The 21024-nt window shown below is 42.0% G+C and overlaps 1 protein-coding gene across 1 annotated transcript in view; it reads left to right on the top strand.

Annotated features, from left to right (window-relative positions):
- Window positions 1–21024, top strand: part of TTC14 (tetratricopeptide repeat domain 14) — a 1552254-nt gene that overhangs the window by 123092 nt on the left and 1408138 nt on the right. The window contains exon 2 of the mRNA XM_044070762.1: window positions 1824–2009. Within this exon, the coding sequence (XP_043926697.1) occupies window positions 1873–2009 (137 nt within the window). The 5' untranslated portion in view covers window positions 1824–1872. The remainder of the gene's footprint in view (window positions 1–1823; window positions 2010–21024) is intronic.

Raw genomic sequence — 21024 nt, 5'->3', positions numbered from 1 at the left:
TAGCTGCCTTTTTAATCGCATTCCAATTCATGATGCATTCAAAGCAATCCTGTAGTGCAGGGACTGCTCCCTCTAGCCATACCTTGTTTCTTTGATTGTTTACTTCTGTTTAACATTGGTCTGTATGCAGGAACTAGCATAATGGCAAGATGATCTGAGTTGCCTTGTTGTCTAGGATAATGGAGCTGCTCTTTACAGTTTTGGATAGAACTGGGCCTTGGAGATTTTAGAGAAAGGGGGGGTTAGTCATTCAAGGGAAGAAACATGGTGAGTGGGAGAGGTAAAACTAACAGAATTTGTCAGCTAGGGCATTGGCTATGGCTTCTGGATCAGAATAGGCAGTACTATTTGATTGGAACTCTGTTGGGTGTTACTTATAGTTAAAAAGGGCCTTATAATTATCCTGTAGGTTCTACTTTCAGTTCATATCCTGCCTTGGTCTTCCTAATGGTGTTCAGTTTTTTACTGTCCTGCATAAGTACCTTTGCCTTTCATAAGGATAAGGTATCCCACAAGATGTATCCTATATTCTTCTAGGAGGAGGACCTGGATGTCCCTCTGAATCAGTCTATCAGTCTTTGAATTTCTTCATGGAAGCAAGGCAGCAAAAGCCAAGGGAGAGAGGGCTTTTTGCATGCTATAGATGTACTGGGTGCTCAGATGTTATCTGAGGAGAGTGCATGTGTGTGTTTTCATAACCACATAATCTCAATTGGCACAAGCCTGTTTCCAGGGGTGAACGTGGTCCCCACTGTCTTTGATTAATTGACTTGCTCAGAGTTGTATAGCAGGCAAATTGAGGTTGAAGGAATTAAACCCTGAACTACAGGATAAAGCTCATTCTCTGCTCATATATGTAATCCTATGCACTAAAGTGCTAGACTGAAATTTAGAAGTTCGAGCTTTGCTCTTTAGCTGTCTCTTGCTTTAAAGAGAGACTTGTTTGCCATGGAAATGCCTTCCAAGTGGATTGTCAGCTTTTGGCCATTAGTCATCTGACTGCTCACTGACAGATGTTGTGGTCAAAGTTCACTTGATTAAAGGAGTAGTTGCCTGCCGTGTTTGCTTTAAGAATGCCTGGTGCAGACATTTGTGTAACAGCTCCGAGAACCTCTGTGAACACCTTAACCAAGCCATATGATCTCCATTGAAACTTGGTGAATTGGGCCCCATTTTGGAAATCAGTTCTGCAAGACCTGTCCATTTGAACTGCCCAGGTCTTTTACCCTGACGGTACTGCTTTGGCATCATCTCAGGCTAGGACCCTTAAAAGAAGATGCGACACACCCGTGAATACCATCTGTTTGTATTTCAGAAGGCCCTCTTTGATTAGTCAGAGATACCCACCCTCTGTCCCCGGTGGCAGAATCTCTCCTGCTGTCTGTAGGTGTTGGAATTATCTTTAAGTTAGGAAAGTATATCTCTGTGTCACATGTTTAATAATAAGATGTTCAGTCTGTATTGCTTATTTTTTTATTTGTGGTGTACTTTCTGGTGGCAAGGAATCAAACTGGTAGGCTCCAAGAACAAGCATGCTGTTGTGGCATGTGTTGCATCAGGACATGCATCTGCCAGTTATATGGATAACACCAGATGCTCAATTTTGCTTAAATGTTTCATTTTTGTGAAGAAAGTGTACCTGAACTAGGACCCGTCAAAGGGAGTCTTCTCATAGGTTGTGTGATAAGGTAAAGTTTCTGTTTGTGGGTGCTTTGCTCAGACATGCATGTATGCTGGTTTAATTGCATAATATTTGCTTAATTTGATAAGTATTTGTACTGTTTGTTATAGTGTAGCATTAACTATGCTCTGATGGTTAACAGGTAGATACTGATGTCAAACTGAGTTTGTCGACATGGGATAATCGTGAACATGATGGATAGGGACCTTCTTCATCAGTCTTTGGGCTACCATGGGCCTAATTTACTGTCACTTCTTAGATGTGAGCAGTATGAGAATCCGGACTTCCAGAATCTAGCGGAGGAAACTGCCAGAGTCCTGCAAAACAGGTAGTTTATTCCTATTGGAATAATTTTTTACTGACTAACAAAGCTTTTACCATTTTGAGTAGTATTTTTTTCTTGTTTTAAGAGGTTGTAAAGTATAGTATCAGGGTTTACTTTTTGAAATGGGCAAGTTTATTTGTACGTTAAATGTTTGTACATTTCTGCAAACATTTGTTTAATTTTAACTGACACTTGACATGGGAAGACATTTAACTAGAAAGTTGGGTGCACTGCCTTTTCTGCAGCTCTTGCCTGGTATTAGAAACCAGAATGATGAGCTTGGTTTACCATCCTGAGAACATTGCCAGAAGGACAGTGAAAAACATAACTTCAGCACCTTTTAGTTCTTTTAATCTGTAGTTAAACACCAGAGGATAACAGTAGCCAGTGCAGAACAGTGTGTGTGTGGTGTATGATTGCATTTAAAGCTGTAGAAGAATGTGTCCACTATTAAAGCTGTTCATCTCTCAAAGGGGAATGTTGCTTTGGCTCACTGTGTGACATTACTAAGGGTTTTACAGCTTATAAAGCTGTAAAATGTGTATGAGTGCTATATGTTTTTCTGTGACGTTTTGTACATGGAGATAAAGATTCATGCACTGTGCATTACAAAGAGTAATGATTGGATATGTCTGATAAAAGTCTTCTGTATTCTCAATTTGGATGTTAATCTTCAACTGTCAGGCTTTGCTTCCTTCTACTCTCAAGGTGAATTTGTTGGCATTTGCCTGTCAAAAACACACAGGAAGTTAGTTTTAATTGAAAACCTAATCATAAACCTGTGTTATGTTTGTGGGAAATTGTGGAATTCGTTGCTCTTGTCAAATTCATTGCTCTCATCAGAATTTCTTGACTTGATCACGGTTAGCGTTTAGATTTGTGCCCAGTCAGAAGGAGGGTTTTTTTGGTGTAGGAGGGGGTGGCAGTTTCTGAAGCAATGGATGATCGATTGCATGGCTTACCAGAGCCTATTTGTATGAAACAACCTGAAATGTCTTGCCAGAACAAAAAAGTAGCTTCCACCAAAGTAAATATGTAGTTAAAAATCACTTCCTTTAATAAAACTTTAAAGCCACAACTCCACGAATATTTTAGTCACTGGTCTAAACAGGATAAGCACTTTCAGTAAAATACCTTCATCGGATCCTACTGTGTTGACCCGACTTTAATTTAAATGGCAAGTAACCAATCATAAGCTAGAAAGCTCCTTGTCAATTTCACTATATTGAGACCAATGAAAGCTACTGTTAGCATGCACACCCTCTTCTACACCAGTCGTAAGCATTCTATTACTACTTTTTCAGACTTCTCTCCTTTAGTATAGGTTTAAGTGGAATAACCTGATTCAACCCTGGTGGCTGATTCGCTCAAGCTTAAATGTGTTACTGTGACTAGAATTGTTTTCATTTGATCACAGCCAAGTACCAGTGATAGTCAGTAAGGAGGTGGGGAGTTTTTTTGGGGTGAGGTTTGGAGGCCAGTCTGTTGGTGTTAAGGCAACTGATCCTTACAGTCACTTTATCAGTTAAATGATTGATTGTAGAGCTGATTTGTAGAGGGCTGTGTGTGGGAGTGATTGTGAGTAAAACAAGTTTTTATTTTTTATTCTATCATAGTCCAAGATTAGAGGTGTAACCATTTAGAAAATGTTTATTCCTGGGTAGTGTTAGGAGACCTTTTTATGTATGGAAGTGGCTAACCACTGGTCTCATATGATCACATTTAAACAATTAATGATCTTCACGCTACCCTGACAAGCCAGGTGTCTGTGTTTGTTAGGGAAGGCTTTGAAAAAATACTTCTGCATCTTTGTACACAATTTGTGACTTCACAGTCAAAAGATGATGTGGCTTTTGAGGAGGGGCACATCTTGCATGACTTGCACATATTAGGACTTGAAACTGTGTTTATTTGGGGTGAAAAAACAGATTTATAACATTTGGGTATGCCCAACTTTTATTATGCCCTTGAAATGTTATCAAAGCTATTTTTTATTTCCCAATGAGGACCAGTGCTGATTTTGCTGTTGCAAAGGTATGTACGTGGGAGGAGTGAGACTCACTTACATAGCCAACATGGTCAGACTCTCCCTCAAATTATTCTCATAATTTGAATAGTGCTGGCCTTTCGTTTTCATGTCAAAAGAATGCTGTGTAAGGGTTTCTGTGCACCTTTCCTGTGGTTTTTTTTTTCGTTACAAATACGCTTGAAAAGAGACTCTTTCTGGATATTAAAGTATTGCCAAATTTCCTCCTAAATTGATCAAGTTTTTTATTCTAGACTAATTGCACGTAAAGATTACAGCATCTACGGCTTGCTTTGTTTAAGGCCAATTATTACAGTCTTCAGACTAAAGTTAGTCTTGTGATACTTGCTTAAAATTTAAAACTGCCATTTTATTTTCTCATTGTATGCTCAGTTTATTTGCACTACGTATATAAGTATGTTACTTTCTGTATGTTGTGGAGCTTTTCTCCCCAGGCTTCTGCGGAAAAGGTTTTTTTTTTCTCCAAGGTGGACTTTCAGTCTCAACACAAGCAATCCACAAAAAGTAAAATGAATTTGGGAAATCGCAAATGTTATGGATTCTGTTAGGATATAATGAATTTCCTTTGCTGCTGATTACTAAATTAAGATGTACATATTTTCTAAACTAGTGACTGCAGTACTTGTATTTTGTGATCACTATGTTTTCACTGTTGGTTCACAGTGGTGCACTGTTATTGTTTATGTTTTGAGTGCAGTATGTACATGGATTAAAGCATTTTTTTGGAAGGAAGTGAAGAAATTATTGAATGGCACTGATCTGTTTGAAAATTTAGATGAGTATGAAATTAGGAATGAGCACTCTAATGATCCTCTCATTAACTGTCATACGTTCATGTGCACACACCCACCCACATGCATACACACTGTTGCTCTTAGGAAGAGGAGTAACATTTTGTGCATCATTTCAGTTCTTCTGTCTCTTTCTCTCTTTTAATTTACTTGTCTATTTGTGAAACAATGTAGTACAAAACGTCAGGGCATGGTATGTTGTGCAGTTTGAGGGAACAAAAGCTTATTCTTAAAAATATTTTGGAGGGTGATAAAGGATGAACTGGTGATGTGCTGGGACTAGATCACAGAACTAGACTGTCATGTGCACATGGGATTCATGTATGAAGTATGCAATGGTATTGTGTTGTAAGGGTGGTTGAAAGTTCCTGACTGGGTTTTCATCCACATACACACACGTTCTACAATATTCTCGACAGCTGATAAGTATGCTTGGCGCAACTAAGATCACGTCTTGGCTTAGACACCTGCAGATAATACATAAATGAGTAACTATTTCCACAGAAACACACTGTTCAAACCATTTTTCTACTCTGTGTATTACTGCTGAAATGGTACTCACCAATGTGTGTTATTTGAGGAGCTTTTCTCACTGGGCCTCCACTGAAAATGGGCTCGGAACGGCCTAGTGAACTTTCTTGGTAAACAAATTGCAAATAAATAAAATGAATAAATACAGTTTCTGGACTGAGGTGATTTTTAAAAGGGGTTTGCTTTTTCTCTGCAATTCCCCACTTCCTAGAAGATATTTCCTTGCACATTACAGTTTGGAACTGTTCTATTAAGTGCACAAATTACTTCATCTGTATGAAGAAACAATCTGATGTCATTTTTCTTCGTTCCTCAACCTGTGGGTTCGGATCTGACTCTGCTGCTGGTTATGGCTTAAGATCCGAGACTCAAGCACCTCCCTTACCCATAATGCCACTGTCCAAATTGCCTCTGATCTCATTTGCTGCGCTTTTCGTAGCCAACTTTTTCTTTTTTCGGGTTTCTCCATTTTTTTCCCTTTTGAGATTATTTTACCCTTTTGGTATTTCTCGTGCCTACCATTACTGGTAGATGGTTTCCTTCCATTCTTCCCATTTCTGTAAAAAAAGTCCTTTCTCTTTTTAAAAAAAATTTTTTTTGTTTTACCAATGGCTGACAAAATGGACAAGCCAGTGGGGTACAAAAATGCACTTCCTGTGGGAACAAGATTTCTCATTCTGATTTCCACAGGGAGTGCGTTTACTGTTTAAGACCTAGCCATTTAGATATAGACTGCAATATCTGCGGGTTTCAGTGCCCTGGGCCTTGGTTGGTTGCTGCAGTAAATTGATTTTGAAGAGCCTACTTCCTCAGTCTGCTGCTGCTTTTGCTGGACTTTCTAAAAATCAGGGGCTCAACCCCCTACTAAAAAGCTTAAGGAGTCTAACAAGCACAGAAAATGTTCTCTTGCCTGGTCTCCAAAAAGGGCTACTTCAGAAACTTCTAATAAGATTTTGAAATTGTCGTACTGGATCAGAGACAGACATTTTTGACTCGTATGCAGTGCCTGACTCCTACTTCCTCCCTGGAGATTATATCTCCTTTTGCTAGTTCTCCCTTTCTTCAGGGGACCCTATGAGAATCTCTTAGGCCTCCTGCCACTTCCCTGTAAGATCTTCCTGAAGGCTTTCTGAAGCAGAGGTGGACAGGATGATTAGGAGATTCCTCAAGATGCAGATTCAGATCCCGTTTTGCCTACTCTGTCCCCCACTGGATCCTTGGGCCACTATCATTCTTTTGTGTCCTTTAATATCTCCTCCTTTGATCTGACCACCTGCATTGGAGTTCTCTGCTCTGGAGGTAACCAAACTGAGTTAGATCCTATGGTGTGTTCATCCTTTGCTCCAATGACTTCTCTTATTGCTTGTGTCCAACTCTTTTGGAGCATGAGGAATCTCTGCGCTGAAGCATAGGTGTTGGGTCTGAGGGGCTGACCCTGACTCTGAAGTTTTTGGAGCCTTCACTTTCCCTAGGAGTCTTGGTACTAGACAGCTCAGCTCAACTCCCCCTTCAGGGCATGGCCTCAGTGAGGGTCAGGGGTTGTCTGCTGCGAGAGCTATGGCTCTGGAAGGATTGCCACTGGCCTCTGTGGGTTCTTTTGCATTTGAGATGTTGGTAAGGGTGTTCTCCCAGCGTAGAATTTCTTCGAGACTACCTCCTCCAGATCCTATTCCTATTCTGACTTCTGCACCTGAGCCTGCTTATCCCCCACCTCAGGGACAGTCAGATCCCAAGAGCTTCCGAGCAGCCCCCTGCAGAGCTCCCCATCTCTTCCGACACGTCCCTGAAACATCCCACCGAGGATGTCCTTCAAAAGACTGCGCAAGAGGAGGCACCTGGATTCCCGTTAAGAATCACTGATGGAAGACACAGACTTTGAAGGGGAAGGGTCCCCAAGATCTCCACCTGATGTCTCCTTTTGGAGGCATCCTTGAAATCTTATGCCAAAGAGGAGGATGGTCTACCTAGAGCCCTTCCTCAGAGTCAATGTTTCTGGAGGCCTTTGGGTCTGGCCCATCTACATCTTGGATGCCCCCCCCCAGGGATGACCTTATAAACCTTCTGTCTCAGGGTATGGAGGGAGCCGGACACTGAAACCAATACCAAAAACAGCTAAGTCCTGTGTGCCCCTTCAGGTAAGCAACACTGGACGAAAGGTTCCCCAGTAGATGCCATGGTTGCTTCAGCAGCTAAGAAGGAGCTAGCTGAACAGTTCATCTGTCCATCCTCGTAACAAGGATTCTAGGGCTTTGGACATTTTTGGGAAGTGGGCGTATGCATCGGAGACGTTCACATTTCGATCGCTGAACTACATGGCAATTTCAGCAAACTAGAGAGGGGCTTAATTAAGGAACTCTGTAGCTCTGACCCAGGGTCCATGTCTGCAGAGGAACAGAACTTTCCTGCAGATTTGCCACCCTACTTTCCATATGTAACATGTCCATGAAGCTAATGTCGTATGCCACAGTGGGTACCTCAAGGACTGCTGGTCCTGATATTGCTATAAGATGTCATGCCTAGATGCGACACTGACTTCGTAGAACCTTTCAAGCTGTCCATCAGTGCTTTTTTTGATGGATCATCATTGTTTATCACACGGTTAGGGACACTCTCCCAGAGTGCGAGACTGAAAGACCTTGTCTGCTGTCAAAATCCATTTTTCTACCCCACCAAGACCTCACTCCAGGAACCAGCATGGCGGTTAACATTTGTGGTTCAAAAAGTCTTAGCTGTCCTTTTCAGGAATCATGGGGGGAGGGGTCACCCAGATGCGGGGTGGGGGGAGAGAACTAATAATGGTAGACACCAACCACGTGGCAGAGGAGGTCCACAAAATCAAGGATCACGCGATTCCTTCTCTGATGGATCCTTTCAGCACTCCTGAGTGGTTACTGGACTGTCCCTGTCTGGAGACTGTTTGAGGGGGAGCTTATCCTTGCACCCAGATGCCTGGTTAGCCATCACAAATGAACATTGGATGCAAAAGATCATATCCAGAGGATATTCCATTCCATTCCATTCCATTTTTCCAAATGCTATAGGCAAGGAAAAATCTCCCCGATGTTCCACCCAACCAGAGGGAGGAAGTAGCATTACAAATTACAAAGCTGCTGGAAAAGTCATCCAGGAGGTCCCACTAGACCAAATCAGATCCCGAATCTACTCAAGGTTTTTTTTAATGCCGAAGAAGACGGGGGACTTGAGGCCAGTCCTGGACCTAACATTCCTAAACAAATCTGTAGACTGAAGTTCCGGATGGTCACCGTTCAGTCCATTCTACCACTATTACAAAAGGACAACTGGATGTACTCAGTCGATCTTCAGAATGTGTACTATCACATCAAAATGAATAGGCGCTCCAGAAGTTTTCTTTGTTTTCCCCTGGGGGTCAGTCATTATCAATTCAGAGTACTCCCCTTTGGTCTCACCACAGACCCCAGGGTGTTAACCAAATGCATGGCAGTAGTAGCAGCTCGCTTGAGACAGCATGGATTCAATGTGTTTTCTTATCTAGATGACTGGCTCCTGACCGCATCAACCAGATATGTTACTTCAAGCCAGGGACCATCTTCTACACCTAGCCCCTACCTTGGGCATCACAACTACATCCCGTACAGTTGATAAACTTTATAGGAGCACATCTAGGTACAGCCGGTTGCCTAGTCTACCTGCCTCTAGGCAGGATATCCACTTTACGATAGGTTATCAGACAAATTCTGGCCATTGTCAACCCCCAGCAAGTCTAGTCCTCTGAGCATTAGGTTCAGTGGCTGCCACGGTAACACTGATTCCAACAGCATGCTTTACATATGAGAATCTTTCAGTGGATGCTGGCATTTCAGTGGTCTTTACACTTCTGTCCACTGAATCTCCCAGTCAGATTCCAAAGTGTGCAAGGACTCGCTTTTGTGGTGGCTCCACTCGAAAGAAGTAGAACGGGGATGTCCTTTTGTTCTTACTCCCCTTTCTCCTTCTAGAAACTATTGTGAAAGAAATGGACTATATGTCCATGGTATGGTACATCAGCAAGCAGGAAGGAACCAGATCTTGCCCCCTCTGTCGAAACGATGAGAATTTGGTAGTGGGTGGTGACCTCTTCCAACCGCTTCCTAGTTGCAACGCACATTACAGGGAAGTCCAGCATTCTGGCATACAGGCTCAGCAGAGTTATCCTGATGCCTCATGAAACCAGTCAGTGGCAAACATGATTTTTCACAAATGGGGTCAACCCTGCTGAAGCCTCTTACAAATGCAGCAGGTTCTTTGTCCTGAACCTTCCTCGGGTAGTCACTGAGAGATGCTTTAGTCCATGTTTAGCCCTCCTGTCTTTATACTTACCCCCCCAACCTCTCATACCAACGTTTCTTCAGAAAGCAGAGAGTTTGAAGAGTAAGGTGATCATCCTCTCTCCCTTTTGGCCTTGACAGGTCTGGTTCCCCTTTCTTTGGTCTGGCTTAGTATGCCTTCCACGGAACTACATCCAGAGCTACTGTCCCACCCATCTGGGCAGACTTGACCAGATCTTCCAGGACTAAAACTACATGTATGGTTTCTCCAATTCCAATGATGGCTGGAAACACCAGGCTTTATTCACTGGTTCAGAGAATTTTAATATCCTCACATACAGCTTCTACCAGAAAAATTTATAAAAGTAAATGGAAGAGATTTTCGATATGGGCTCGCCAAAAGCATTTGGAGCCTTTTTCTGCAACTATCTCTACAGTTTGACTTTCTTGCTTCAATTTTCCAAAACGGGGCAAGTTTTTCTGTTAAAATGCAGCCGGAAGCCATCTCAGATTATCGCACTGGGGACAGTTCTTCTCTTGTTTAATCTGAACTGTGTACAACCTTCCTCAGAAGTACCTTTTTACTTGGACCTTCTATAAAGGACTCCACTGCTCCTTTAGACTTAACCATGATGATAAAAGCTCTTGACCAACTCCCCCTTTTAGCCAAGGTAGACTTAAAATATCTTTTCTGGAAAACTTCATTTTTGGTAGCAATCACTTTGGCTAGAAGGGTGTCTGAATTACAGGCATAGTCATCCAACCCCCCATATTTGATTTTTCATAAAGATAGGATTACCTTTGAGTACCCCTCTTTCCTATTTGCCCAATCAGGCCATCAGCCTATCAGTTTTCTTCCCCAATTTCCAAAACTGTGAATATAATCTTCATTTTCTAGATGTTCATAGACCATTATGTTTTTATCTGGACAGAACAAAATCTTTTCTAAAAACTAACCAACTGTGTCTTCAATGTTAGAATGGAAGGTCGGCGTCCAGAATCACTTATGCAATCTGCAATACATTTAGCCAATCTCATGTATATTTTAAAGGTACCCTTTACCTAGGCATGTCAAAGCTCATTCGACTAGATTTAGGTCTATATTTCAAGCCGCCTGGTTCAGAGTTTCGATAAGACATTTATGCGGCTGCTACTTGGTCGAACTCCTGTACCTTTGCTGCATATTACAAATTGGATATTGATTCTAGAAGTAGAGCTGCTTTTGGTTCTGCAGTGCTCCGGAATGTCCTAGCTGGGGAATCTGTTCCACAGATTGAGGAACAAATGAAAATGACAACATCAGATAAAGAAGTTATGTATTCACCATAATGTTCCATTTGTCCATTTTCGTTTTTCCTGAACCTCCCCCCTCCATCCCCTGTCCCTTATGGGAAACTTATGGAGGTGTTCCTGGAACTACTGTTCCTTTTGAGCTCCTGATTCGGTCTGCTCGCCTATCTTACGATGATTATCTATTTGTACATTTATGTATTAGGCATATACAGCTGCAGCAAATTCGATCTGAGGTAATTTGGAGGACAGAGGCATTATGGGTAAGGGAGGAGCTCGAGAGCTGCATCCTAAGCTATAAAGGATTGTCTAAACGTGCTGTCTCTTATGTAAAATACGTATAAATTCATTAAAGAGCCAAATAAACCTTACATGATTATAGTAATCTAATATTCCCATTAGATATCTGGCATAGGTCACCAACAACTTACACTATCTGTGTATTAACACTTGGAAAAGTGGCTTCTTCATTTTTCTTTACCTTTCTTTCTTATCACACAGATTCATAAGTGAATACCACTGGCTATTTTACCTTTTGTCTGAAGAGCGTATGCTGGACAGCTGTGCAGGAAACTGTGTACAGCTAGTAACTTAATCATAAAAACATTAAATTGTGTCCCACGTGCATTGTGTTTTTTCATCCTAGGCCAAATACAGTAGTCTGTGTAAAATCTTTCGCAATCTTATTTTAAATACAAATTGGAAAAGCATAATACTGAAGCTGAGATTTGTGTCCATATTGATCAGTGCTCCACTGATAGAGGAAGTTTCATTTGGGTCATTTCTGTCAGGAGTAGTGGCAAGAAGACATGCCTGTCAAAGAAATTAACCCCTGTTACTCCCTGTTCCATCTAATAGAAGGGGTCATCTTCAGTTATCTCAGATTTTTAATTCTAGGCTTAGTTACCCCATCATTAGGGTAGATCTGGTAGCTACTTATAATTTGTGTACTAGCTTGCACTGATGTCCAAGGATGCATCTGCAGTCCTTACATATGGGTTGTCCTGCCTCAGGCAGCCCTTCGGTCAGCCGGATTTCAAAGTCTGGGTCCGGCGCTGGCTGATGTCGCCCCTTTCCCGACGTCAGAGCGGCTGGGATATAAAAGCGTCAGCCGGCGCCATCTTCCTCTGTCTTTCTTGCCGTGCGGTGCCCGAAGCAGAAGCAGTTCAAGTGCCGGTCGGCCAGCTCCTGTGATTTCAGCTAACCGAAGACTTCAAAAAGCTAAGTACCCCATTGGGGACTCTTTCTTGCCTCAGCCGATGTCAGATCAAATGGTTAAAGTTAATAATTGTTTAACTTGTGGGAAACAAATACCTCATAAGGATTTCCACTCTTACTGCCTACCCTGCGTAGGCCCAGACCATGACGTCTCGGCCTGTGCAGCCTGTGCTTCTTTCAACAGACGCACTCTTGGGCGTCGGGCGGAGTTTGCAGAGGAATTTTTTGGGAAAATTACTGTTACAACATGCAGTCGGAGCTTCCGACACCTCATTTACCCAAAAAACGGAAGGACAAGGACAGACGCACGCGGACCGTGGTTTCGGCTGAAACCATGCCTAGGCGTACCGCGAGTGTCTGTCTCTGTCGAAACCGAATCCTCGGTGCTTCCGACCGACGAAACCGCACAACCGACCACCTCTGCCCCGGAGGCCACCTCTGAGTCAGTCATAGAATTTCCTTCTGAAACCGGTGCTCAGGAAATATCTGACACCATTTCTCTGGATAAGACTACTCCAGCACGTGGGGCAGCCAGGCCTCCTGTATCCATGTCCATAAAGGCATTGACACGTGCTAAAGCTGCTAAACAGCCAGAATCTCTCCCTCCCAAGGCTATTCCTCAGGGATCCACTACCGGTTCACAGATTTTAAATTTAGCTGAGGACCTTATTTCCCTAATTAGGGGCTCTCAGTCACATCCGGACAGGGGCTCTCAACCTCCTCAAGACAAAAGGCCCAGGGTTGAGCATACAGATCCCCAGTCTTCTGATAGGGCAGAGTCATCTGAGGCCTCATCAGACTTACCAGGAGGAGGCCTTTACGGCCTACGAGGATTCTGATGCAGAGGAATCCATTCCCTCGGCCTCCCCTCCTGAAGAGTTGTCCTTTGGGGAGACCCTTCACTCCATGAGAGAGCATTTCAAATGGCAGGGCCAGGAATTCTCTGACTCCAGGAAGACACTAAGGACTTTTTTGCATTTACCTCAGCATAGACCTTTGGCTATTCCTCCTGTTTTAAATGTCATTGATGTGTACTCTGAGTCTAGTATTTCCCCAGACTCCCTTCCTCCAGCTCCTGTCAAACCCGACGGGTACTACAGGGTCCCAGACTCGCATCATTTCCTTTACAAGGGTCACTCTGCTGACCCAGAAACTATTTCCCAGTGCCCTAAGGGGGTTGCTACCACCACTACTAAGAACCCACTTCCTTCTGAAAGGGAGTCCAGGGCTTTAGAGAGATGGGGTAAAAAGGTGTACACTTCCACTCTTTCTATGAGAGCATTAAATTGTCAATTCCATATGATACAGTACCAAGAGTATTTGTTAGATGAATTGCATAAAAAACTATCTTCACCTGAACCCCTAGATCGCAAGGCACTTCAGGATCTGGTACATAACTCCCAACAGGTTAGCAACCATTTCTTGCAGTGTGGTTATGATGCATTGGAAGCTTCATGTAGGTCAGCAATGACAGGTGCAGTCATACGTAGACATGCTTGGCTGAAGGAACAAACACTGCCAGATCATGTTAAAGCAAAGCTTCTGGATGCTCCGCTGGAAAAGCAAAAGTTATTTGGCTCCACGGCTCAAGAGGTCTTAAAGAAATTTGAGGAAAAGGCTAAATCAGTACAAACAGTCAAAGAATTCCTACAGGTCCAACCACCAAGATTCAGCAGTAATTGGCCTTCTAAGAATTGGTCCTTTCCGGACACAGACTGATTTCAAAGAGGCAGAAACAGGCATGCCAGAGGTAGAGGGCAAGCTTGAGGCTCCTACAGAGGACGTCAATGGCAGCCTCCTAACTGGAGAGGTACTGCAGGACCTACAACTACTACACAAGGACCATCTCAATGACTTGACTATGACCCCGCCAACCAGGGCTCAATTGGAAGCACCTTTGGGTGGAAAGCTATCTTTATTCTCAAATTGGCACAGTATTACAAAGGACAAATGGATACTGCAAATAATAGACAAAGGATACAGATTCCATCTTCATACATTACCAAAAAGACAAGGCATGCCAAACCTGCCACCAAACCAAAGGGCAGAGGCTTTCAAACAAATTGCCAAACTACTTCAAATGAAAGCAATAGAAAGGGTTCCTCTCAGAACAAGGCCAGGGATTTTATTCCAGACTATTCCTTCTTCCAAGAAAAGAAAAGCAATGGAGGCCTATTCTGGACTTGTCCGCACTGAATACTTACCTCATCATGCCAAAATTCAAAATGCTGACCTTACAGCAACTCCTTCCCATGCTGGGCAAGGGGTCCTGGCTGGTAACTCTAGACCTCAAGGAGGCATACCTACCTGCATGTCCCTATCAGACAAAGTTGCAGAAGACACCTCAGATTTCTTGCAGGTTCAGAGCATTATCAATTCTCAGCATTGCCATTTGGCTTATCTACTGCGCCCAGAGTATTTACGAAATGCCTGGCATCAGTAATTGCACATTGCAGACTTCAGAGGATTCAAATTTACCCATACCTGGACGACTGCCTCATACAAGCGGACAGCCAGCAAACACTGGTAAAACACTTAAACTATGCCATCCGACTACTACAGGCCTTGGGATACACAGTCAACATTGAGAAATCAAGACTTGTTCCATCCCAACGAATAATTTTCCTGGGTGCAAAACTGGATACAAACACCCAGATGGCTTTTCTCACAGAAGAAAAACAAGAACTACCACCGGATTATTTCAGAAATCTAACACAAACTCAGCTAACTGCAAGAAAAATCCTGCAGGCCCTGGGGTTCATGGCATCTTGCATTCTTCTGATTCCACAAGCAAGACTGCATATGAGGAAACTACAATGGTACCTAAGGAGTCTATGGTCTCAGCACAGTCACAGTCTAGAAACTTTGATCCCCCTCATTCCATGCCTTCAAAAGGAATTCCTGTGGTGGGCAAAAGCAAGCCAGTCAAACCTGGGCCTGCCTTTCAGCAAGCCACATATCGACCAAACCATTACAACAGATGCCTCAGACTATGGATGGGGAGCGCACATGGAGGGCAGATGCATTCAAGGACAATGGACACAAAGAATTGCATCTGCACATCAACCAAAAGGAAATGCTGGCAGTGATACATTCCATACAGGCCTTCAAGCTCTTCCTACACCAAGGTCACCTGTTAATAAAGACAGAAAATACCACAGTTATGTGGTACATAAACAAGCAAGGAGAGGTACCCATTCATACCCTCTTTGCAGACTGGCAATGAATCTGTGGGAACTTTCCCTAAAACTCAATATAGAGCTACAATCCCACTTCGTACCAGGAAAAGACAATGTACTGGCGGACAGCCTGAGCAGAAACATCATGGATCCACACGAATGGATGTTGCACCCAGATATCTTTCTACAGATAACACAATCATGGGGAACGCCGGACATAGATCTTTTTGCCTCCCACCACAACCATCAACTGAGGAAATTCTGCACAAGGACATACCACCCTCAAGCATGGAAAGTGGACGCCCTCTCCTTCAACTGGAATACTCTAACAGTATATGCATTCCCACCACTTCCATTAATGACCAAGGTCTTACTGAAGATCAGGACAGAGCAACCAAAAGTAATTCTGATAGCCCCGGATTGGCCAAGACAACACTGGTACCCACTGTTGAGGAGCATGTCGCGCATGAAACCTTGGCCTCTACCACAATGGCCACTTCTTCTGACACAGCACAATTACAAGACTCTGCACTCCAGTCTAAAAAGCTTACAGCTGGCAGCCTGGAGAATACCTTGACTCCTCGCCAGGATGAACTATCCAAGAGGGTACAGGATATCATCATGGAAGCCCGGCGGCCTTCCACAAGAAAAGCGTATTCAACCAAAGGGAAAAGATTTCATACCTGGAACACCGCAAAGGGTCAAGATCCGACAATCATGAGCATTCCACATATTCTGGAATACTTGGCTGAAATGCTCCATAATGGCCTTTCTTATTCCTCCATAAAGATTCATGCTTCAGCAATTTCAGCAGAGTACAACACTGACCCACCTGTATTCTCTCCTCTGCTAAGGCGGTTTCTAAGAGGGATAAAAAACATCAACCCTCCAAGGAAACCACCAGTGCCTACAATGGGACCTTAACTTCATGTTGGAGAAATTAACTCTTCCTCCCTTTCAACCAGCAGCATCTTCAGAACTACAATTCCTGTCTTGGAAGACTGCCTTCCTTCTGGCCATAACCTCACAAGAAGAGTATCTGAGTTACAGGCCCTCATGGCAGTACAGCCATTTCTCATTTTTCATCAGGACAGAGTCTCTTTGAGAACCAATCCTTCATTCATGCCAAAGGTGGTATCCAGAGTCTCACTGAACCAAGCTATTCACCTGCCTACCTTCTTTCCAAATCCACAAAATAAAGGAGAGAAACTTCTGCATACTTTGGACATCCACAGACAGTTGCGCTACTACTTGGACAGAACTAAGACTTACAGAAAAACTGACCAACTCTTTGTAGCATATGCTGCTGGTGTTCAAGGAAAAGCAATTTCCAAACAGACAATTTCAAAATGGATAGGAAATTGCATTCGGTTCTGTTACTCTTCATGGAAAAGCTGTGCCAGCTAACATTAGGCCTCATTCCACCAGAGCAACAGCCACCTCCACAGCCTTCTTAAGAGGGGTGGCTACAAAGGACATTTTAGAAGCTGCTACATGGAGCTCCGTGCATACATTTTCCAAGCATTACAACTTTCCCTTATTATTCCAGATCCAGAGCAGGCTTTGCTACGGCAGTCCTGCAGGGCATGTTGGCTACACCATCCTTTACTTAGGTCCTACCTCCCCCAGCTTGGCTATGGTATTCTACCCATATGTAAGGACTGCAGATGCATCCTTGAAGGACATAGAACAGTTTTGTACCTACCATAAATGTAGATGTCCGATAGGTATGCATCTGCAGTCAGGTTTTCCCTCCCTCCCTACCCCTCTGTGGTATTCTTTGGGTACCTATCCCTCTTTTTTTTTAGCTAGCTGGGGTTATCTTTTATGGTGTATTTGTTTTTTATGGCTGTACATGTTTGGAATTTGTTCATCTCTCCAAATTTAGCCTTACTTAAAGGGCAACTGGCATCTGGGGCAAGAAAAACTGAGGAAGATGGTGCCAGCTGACGCTTTTATATCCCAGCCGCTCTGACGTCGGGAAAGGGGCGACATCAGCCTGCGCCAGACCCAGACTTTGGAATCCGGCCGACCGAAGGGCTGCCTGAGGCAGGACAACCCATATGTAAGGACTGCAGATGCATACCTATCGGACATCTACATTTATGGTAGGTACAAAACTGTACTTTCATTAGTGGCATCACTTATTACAAGGTTTGTATAACCTCTCTAAAGAGCGCTTTCTTGGATCTCTTGCATGGAATCCCGTGCCCCTCTGTGATTTGTGCTTGACATAGTAGTTGTGGTGCGTGTGTATTACTGTTTCTCTCCTATACATATTTTTGTTTCATTACTTTTTGAGCTCTATTGTGCCTTTGCAAGTGCTCTGGGAACTCACATTTTGTTTTCTTAGTTTTCTACTTTTCAGTAGTGCACAGTTATGATTGGCAGCAACCACAGTGACAGCTGTCAAATATATCTTTACTCGTCCACATATGAGCAGATGCATCAGGGCACCAAATCAACAATTCACTTTTGTATGTGTCTCACTGGTTACTTGATTTGCACGGTAACAGAATAGTGGATTAACTTTGCATTTAGGCAGAAAATAAAGATCTCTGTATTATAAACTTTGGTAAATTCTCAGTGTAAGCCTTGTTAGCTTTTAATAGAAGTTTTTGCAAGATGTAATGTTCTTCATTTGCTTTCATTACATAAAGTGCATATTCTTGAACTGTTTGTATATTGACATTTCTAGTCCTTGTAATTGGTTTGGATAATTTATTATTTTCACTCATTTTCTTGACCTTTCCTAATTAAAGGCACAGAATATATTGATACTACTTTCTGTGTGAAAGGAATCTTGTGTTGCAATTTTATTACTACATTTTTGTTTCAGTGACTTAATACTAGTTTAAAGTAATAAATATAAACTTGTTAAATTTAAACTTGGTACTATTCTAAATTGTAAGAAGTTTAATAGGTTGAGTAAGCATAGTTGGCCATTTAAATGGATGCTGTAAACATGTATGCTTTGGATGACCTTGTTCTGTTTTAATAGAATGTTCCTTGTGATTTTATTTTTTAGTAAAAGGCTCACAAGTACGTCATAAAATTGCTCTTCAACTGTGAAAGACTTCATGAGCGTCTCACTGTAGTTAAAGGGACACTATCTCCTTTGTGAAATCACACTTCTTCCTTGGACCGAAGCTGAAAACACTGCTACCCACTTAGCTAATCACCTCCCTGTTTGTGACATCACTAATGATGATGCGACTATCCCACCCACAGCGTTAAATTTCTGTAAAAAGGTGCACAAACCTGTATTCCAGTCTTGTTTTACTTCCCTCTGGATTACGACACTCTGGGCTTGGGTTCCCTGCTTTGCTGTTGGAGTTACGATGTATAGTGAGCCGTACTAACATTAATACAATGATAAGAGTACCTATTTTTTTATAGGTAACAAAATCAAAGTAAATCCGGCAATAAGCAAAGGCACTGGTTGCTACTGTCCAGCTATTAGTCATTAAGGGGAGCAAGTGAACCATAATAAATTAAAGGTAATGTGGGCCTGATGTCTGTGGGAGGGAGAAGAACAAAATGAGAGAGTAATTTGGGTTAGTTATGTTTTATAAGCACCAGTCACTCACGCCACTACCTATTTTGCAAAGCTTACACTTAGCACTGTCTTCTTGATCTCTACCATGCAGACCGCCCATTAAAAGACAAGAAAATGTAATCTGTAATGTTTTGTGCGGCTCTTCTGTTTGACTCTTGTTCATGGACTTCCACTCTTTAAAATATTTCTTAGGGTGTTTCACGTACCTATTGTACCCTGTAAAACTGTTTGAACCTAAAAAAAGTCAGAAAATAATGGCAGACATTTGAGTTTCATACTTAATGTCCTTTCAGAAAATCTGTGCTAATGCAAAACCTTATTCTATCGATTTTCTCTGTTTTTAAGAGTAATATTTAAAAATGCCCATATTTTTGGTCATTTCTGCTCCCATTATTGATGGCTTGTTCTAGAGTTCTTGCTCTAAGAGGATGCGAGGAATGATGGTCAGACCGAGCGCTGTAGGGCTCGGTGTGTGGTCTAAACTGCAACAACTGCTTGCTATATTGTAGCAAGCATCTTGCTACAGTTAAAAGAAGAAATTGAAAGTACTTTGGAACTAACAAAATGCTTGCTACAATGTAGCGAGCAGTTGTTACAGTTTAGACCAAACACCAGGTGCTATAGCTCTGTCTGACCGCGAATGCGATACCGGAATTTAAAATCCGGTATTGGATTAATCAAACATCAGGATTAACTGATCTCTCTGTTTAAACTGTAGCAACCATGTTACAGTTTAAAACAATTTATTTTACTTTGTTTTGTCATTTAGACAACAAGGCAATATAAAGCAGCTGGTCTTCTGAAGGTGTCGCTTCCTGCTTGAACTTAATTTTTATGCAAGTCATTAGAACTACGTTTATCAGCATATATTGTAAATTTTAAATATTGTTAAAGCCTTTGATATGTGCCACGTATAGAACTTTTGTTAATAATGGTGAACATCTATATTCCTTTTCAGTATTAGAGCATGTGTGAAGAACACGCTGCATAACAGGAAATGTAAAGCTGGAATTAAGAACGCATTCTCAGATGCTACGTTTATAAACCTAGGAGGCTGGAGTTTGTAAAGGTTTATCTTGGGGGGGGGGGGGCGGCTTTCCATTTTAATTATGTCTGTTCGCCAAGGTGGTGAGGGAATATATATGTATATAGATATATATAGATATATATATATATATATATATATATATATATATATATATATATATATATATATATATATATATATGAGAGAGAGAGATATGTGTGTGTAATATATATAGAGATTTTTTTGTAATCTGGTTGTGATGCAAAGATGGGCAGTATTATAATGGACACTGTAGTGCAGAAAAAGCTGTAGTATTTAGACACTTTGGCAGAATAGCTGGGCTTTAACAAGGATTATTACAATAGAAGTAAAGAGTTCTGCATTTTAGAAAGGAAAACCATACAAACTCTCTTATGCTATCACCACACCGTGACTCTGGCAGGTAGTGTCAAAGTTGTAGAAGTAACTGTGGTGTGCCCAGTTCAATTTGAAGCCAGTGGTATTACCTTTATCTGAAAATAATGCACAGTTTTAAGGTGTGCATTGCATGTGATAATGTGCAGCTGTTGTTGCCAGTGTTTAAGACTCTGTTAAGACCCTTAATTGAATATTGTAGAGACTTGTGCAATCACAATCCGTCCCGACAAACTTTGGAAAGAATATAAAAAAATCAAACCAGTTATGGCTGTGAATATATGAGATGTAATGAATGAATGACTGAGGGTGATAAAGCTATATTCAGTAGCTTTAGTTTGTGAAGGATGGTTTGATCTTTATATAAAAGTGTTAAATGAGATGCTTGCCTCACTGATGGATGGTAATTCTTTCTCAGTAACATGGTACCAAAAATAACTGTTGCTTTGCCGAAGTGTCCAGTTTCCACACATGTGAAGAAAGATATATATTTCTAACTGAAGCAAGAAGCCTAAAGAATTTACTACCAGCATCATTTCTGATGTCAAATAACTTGTATTGTTTTGAATTTCAGTAGATTTATTGTTCGGTTATAGGGTGTATGACTCGGGTGCCAATGGATGTAGACTCCTAGGTAATCGCAGTTGAGTTGCAAAGAATAGTAAAGACACCTATC

Source organism: Protopterus annectens, chromosome 4.part1 (genome assembly GCF_019279795.1).
Source record: "Protopterus annectens isolate FY-2018-M chromosome 4.part1, PAN1.0, whole genome shotgun sequence".
In the NCBI taxonomy this organism is placed as follows: domain Eukaryota; kingdom Metazoa; phylum Chordata; order Ceratodontiformes; family Protopteridae; genus Protopterus; species Protopterus annectens.
This window is presented reverse-complemented; position numbering and strand designations above follow the sequence as displayed.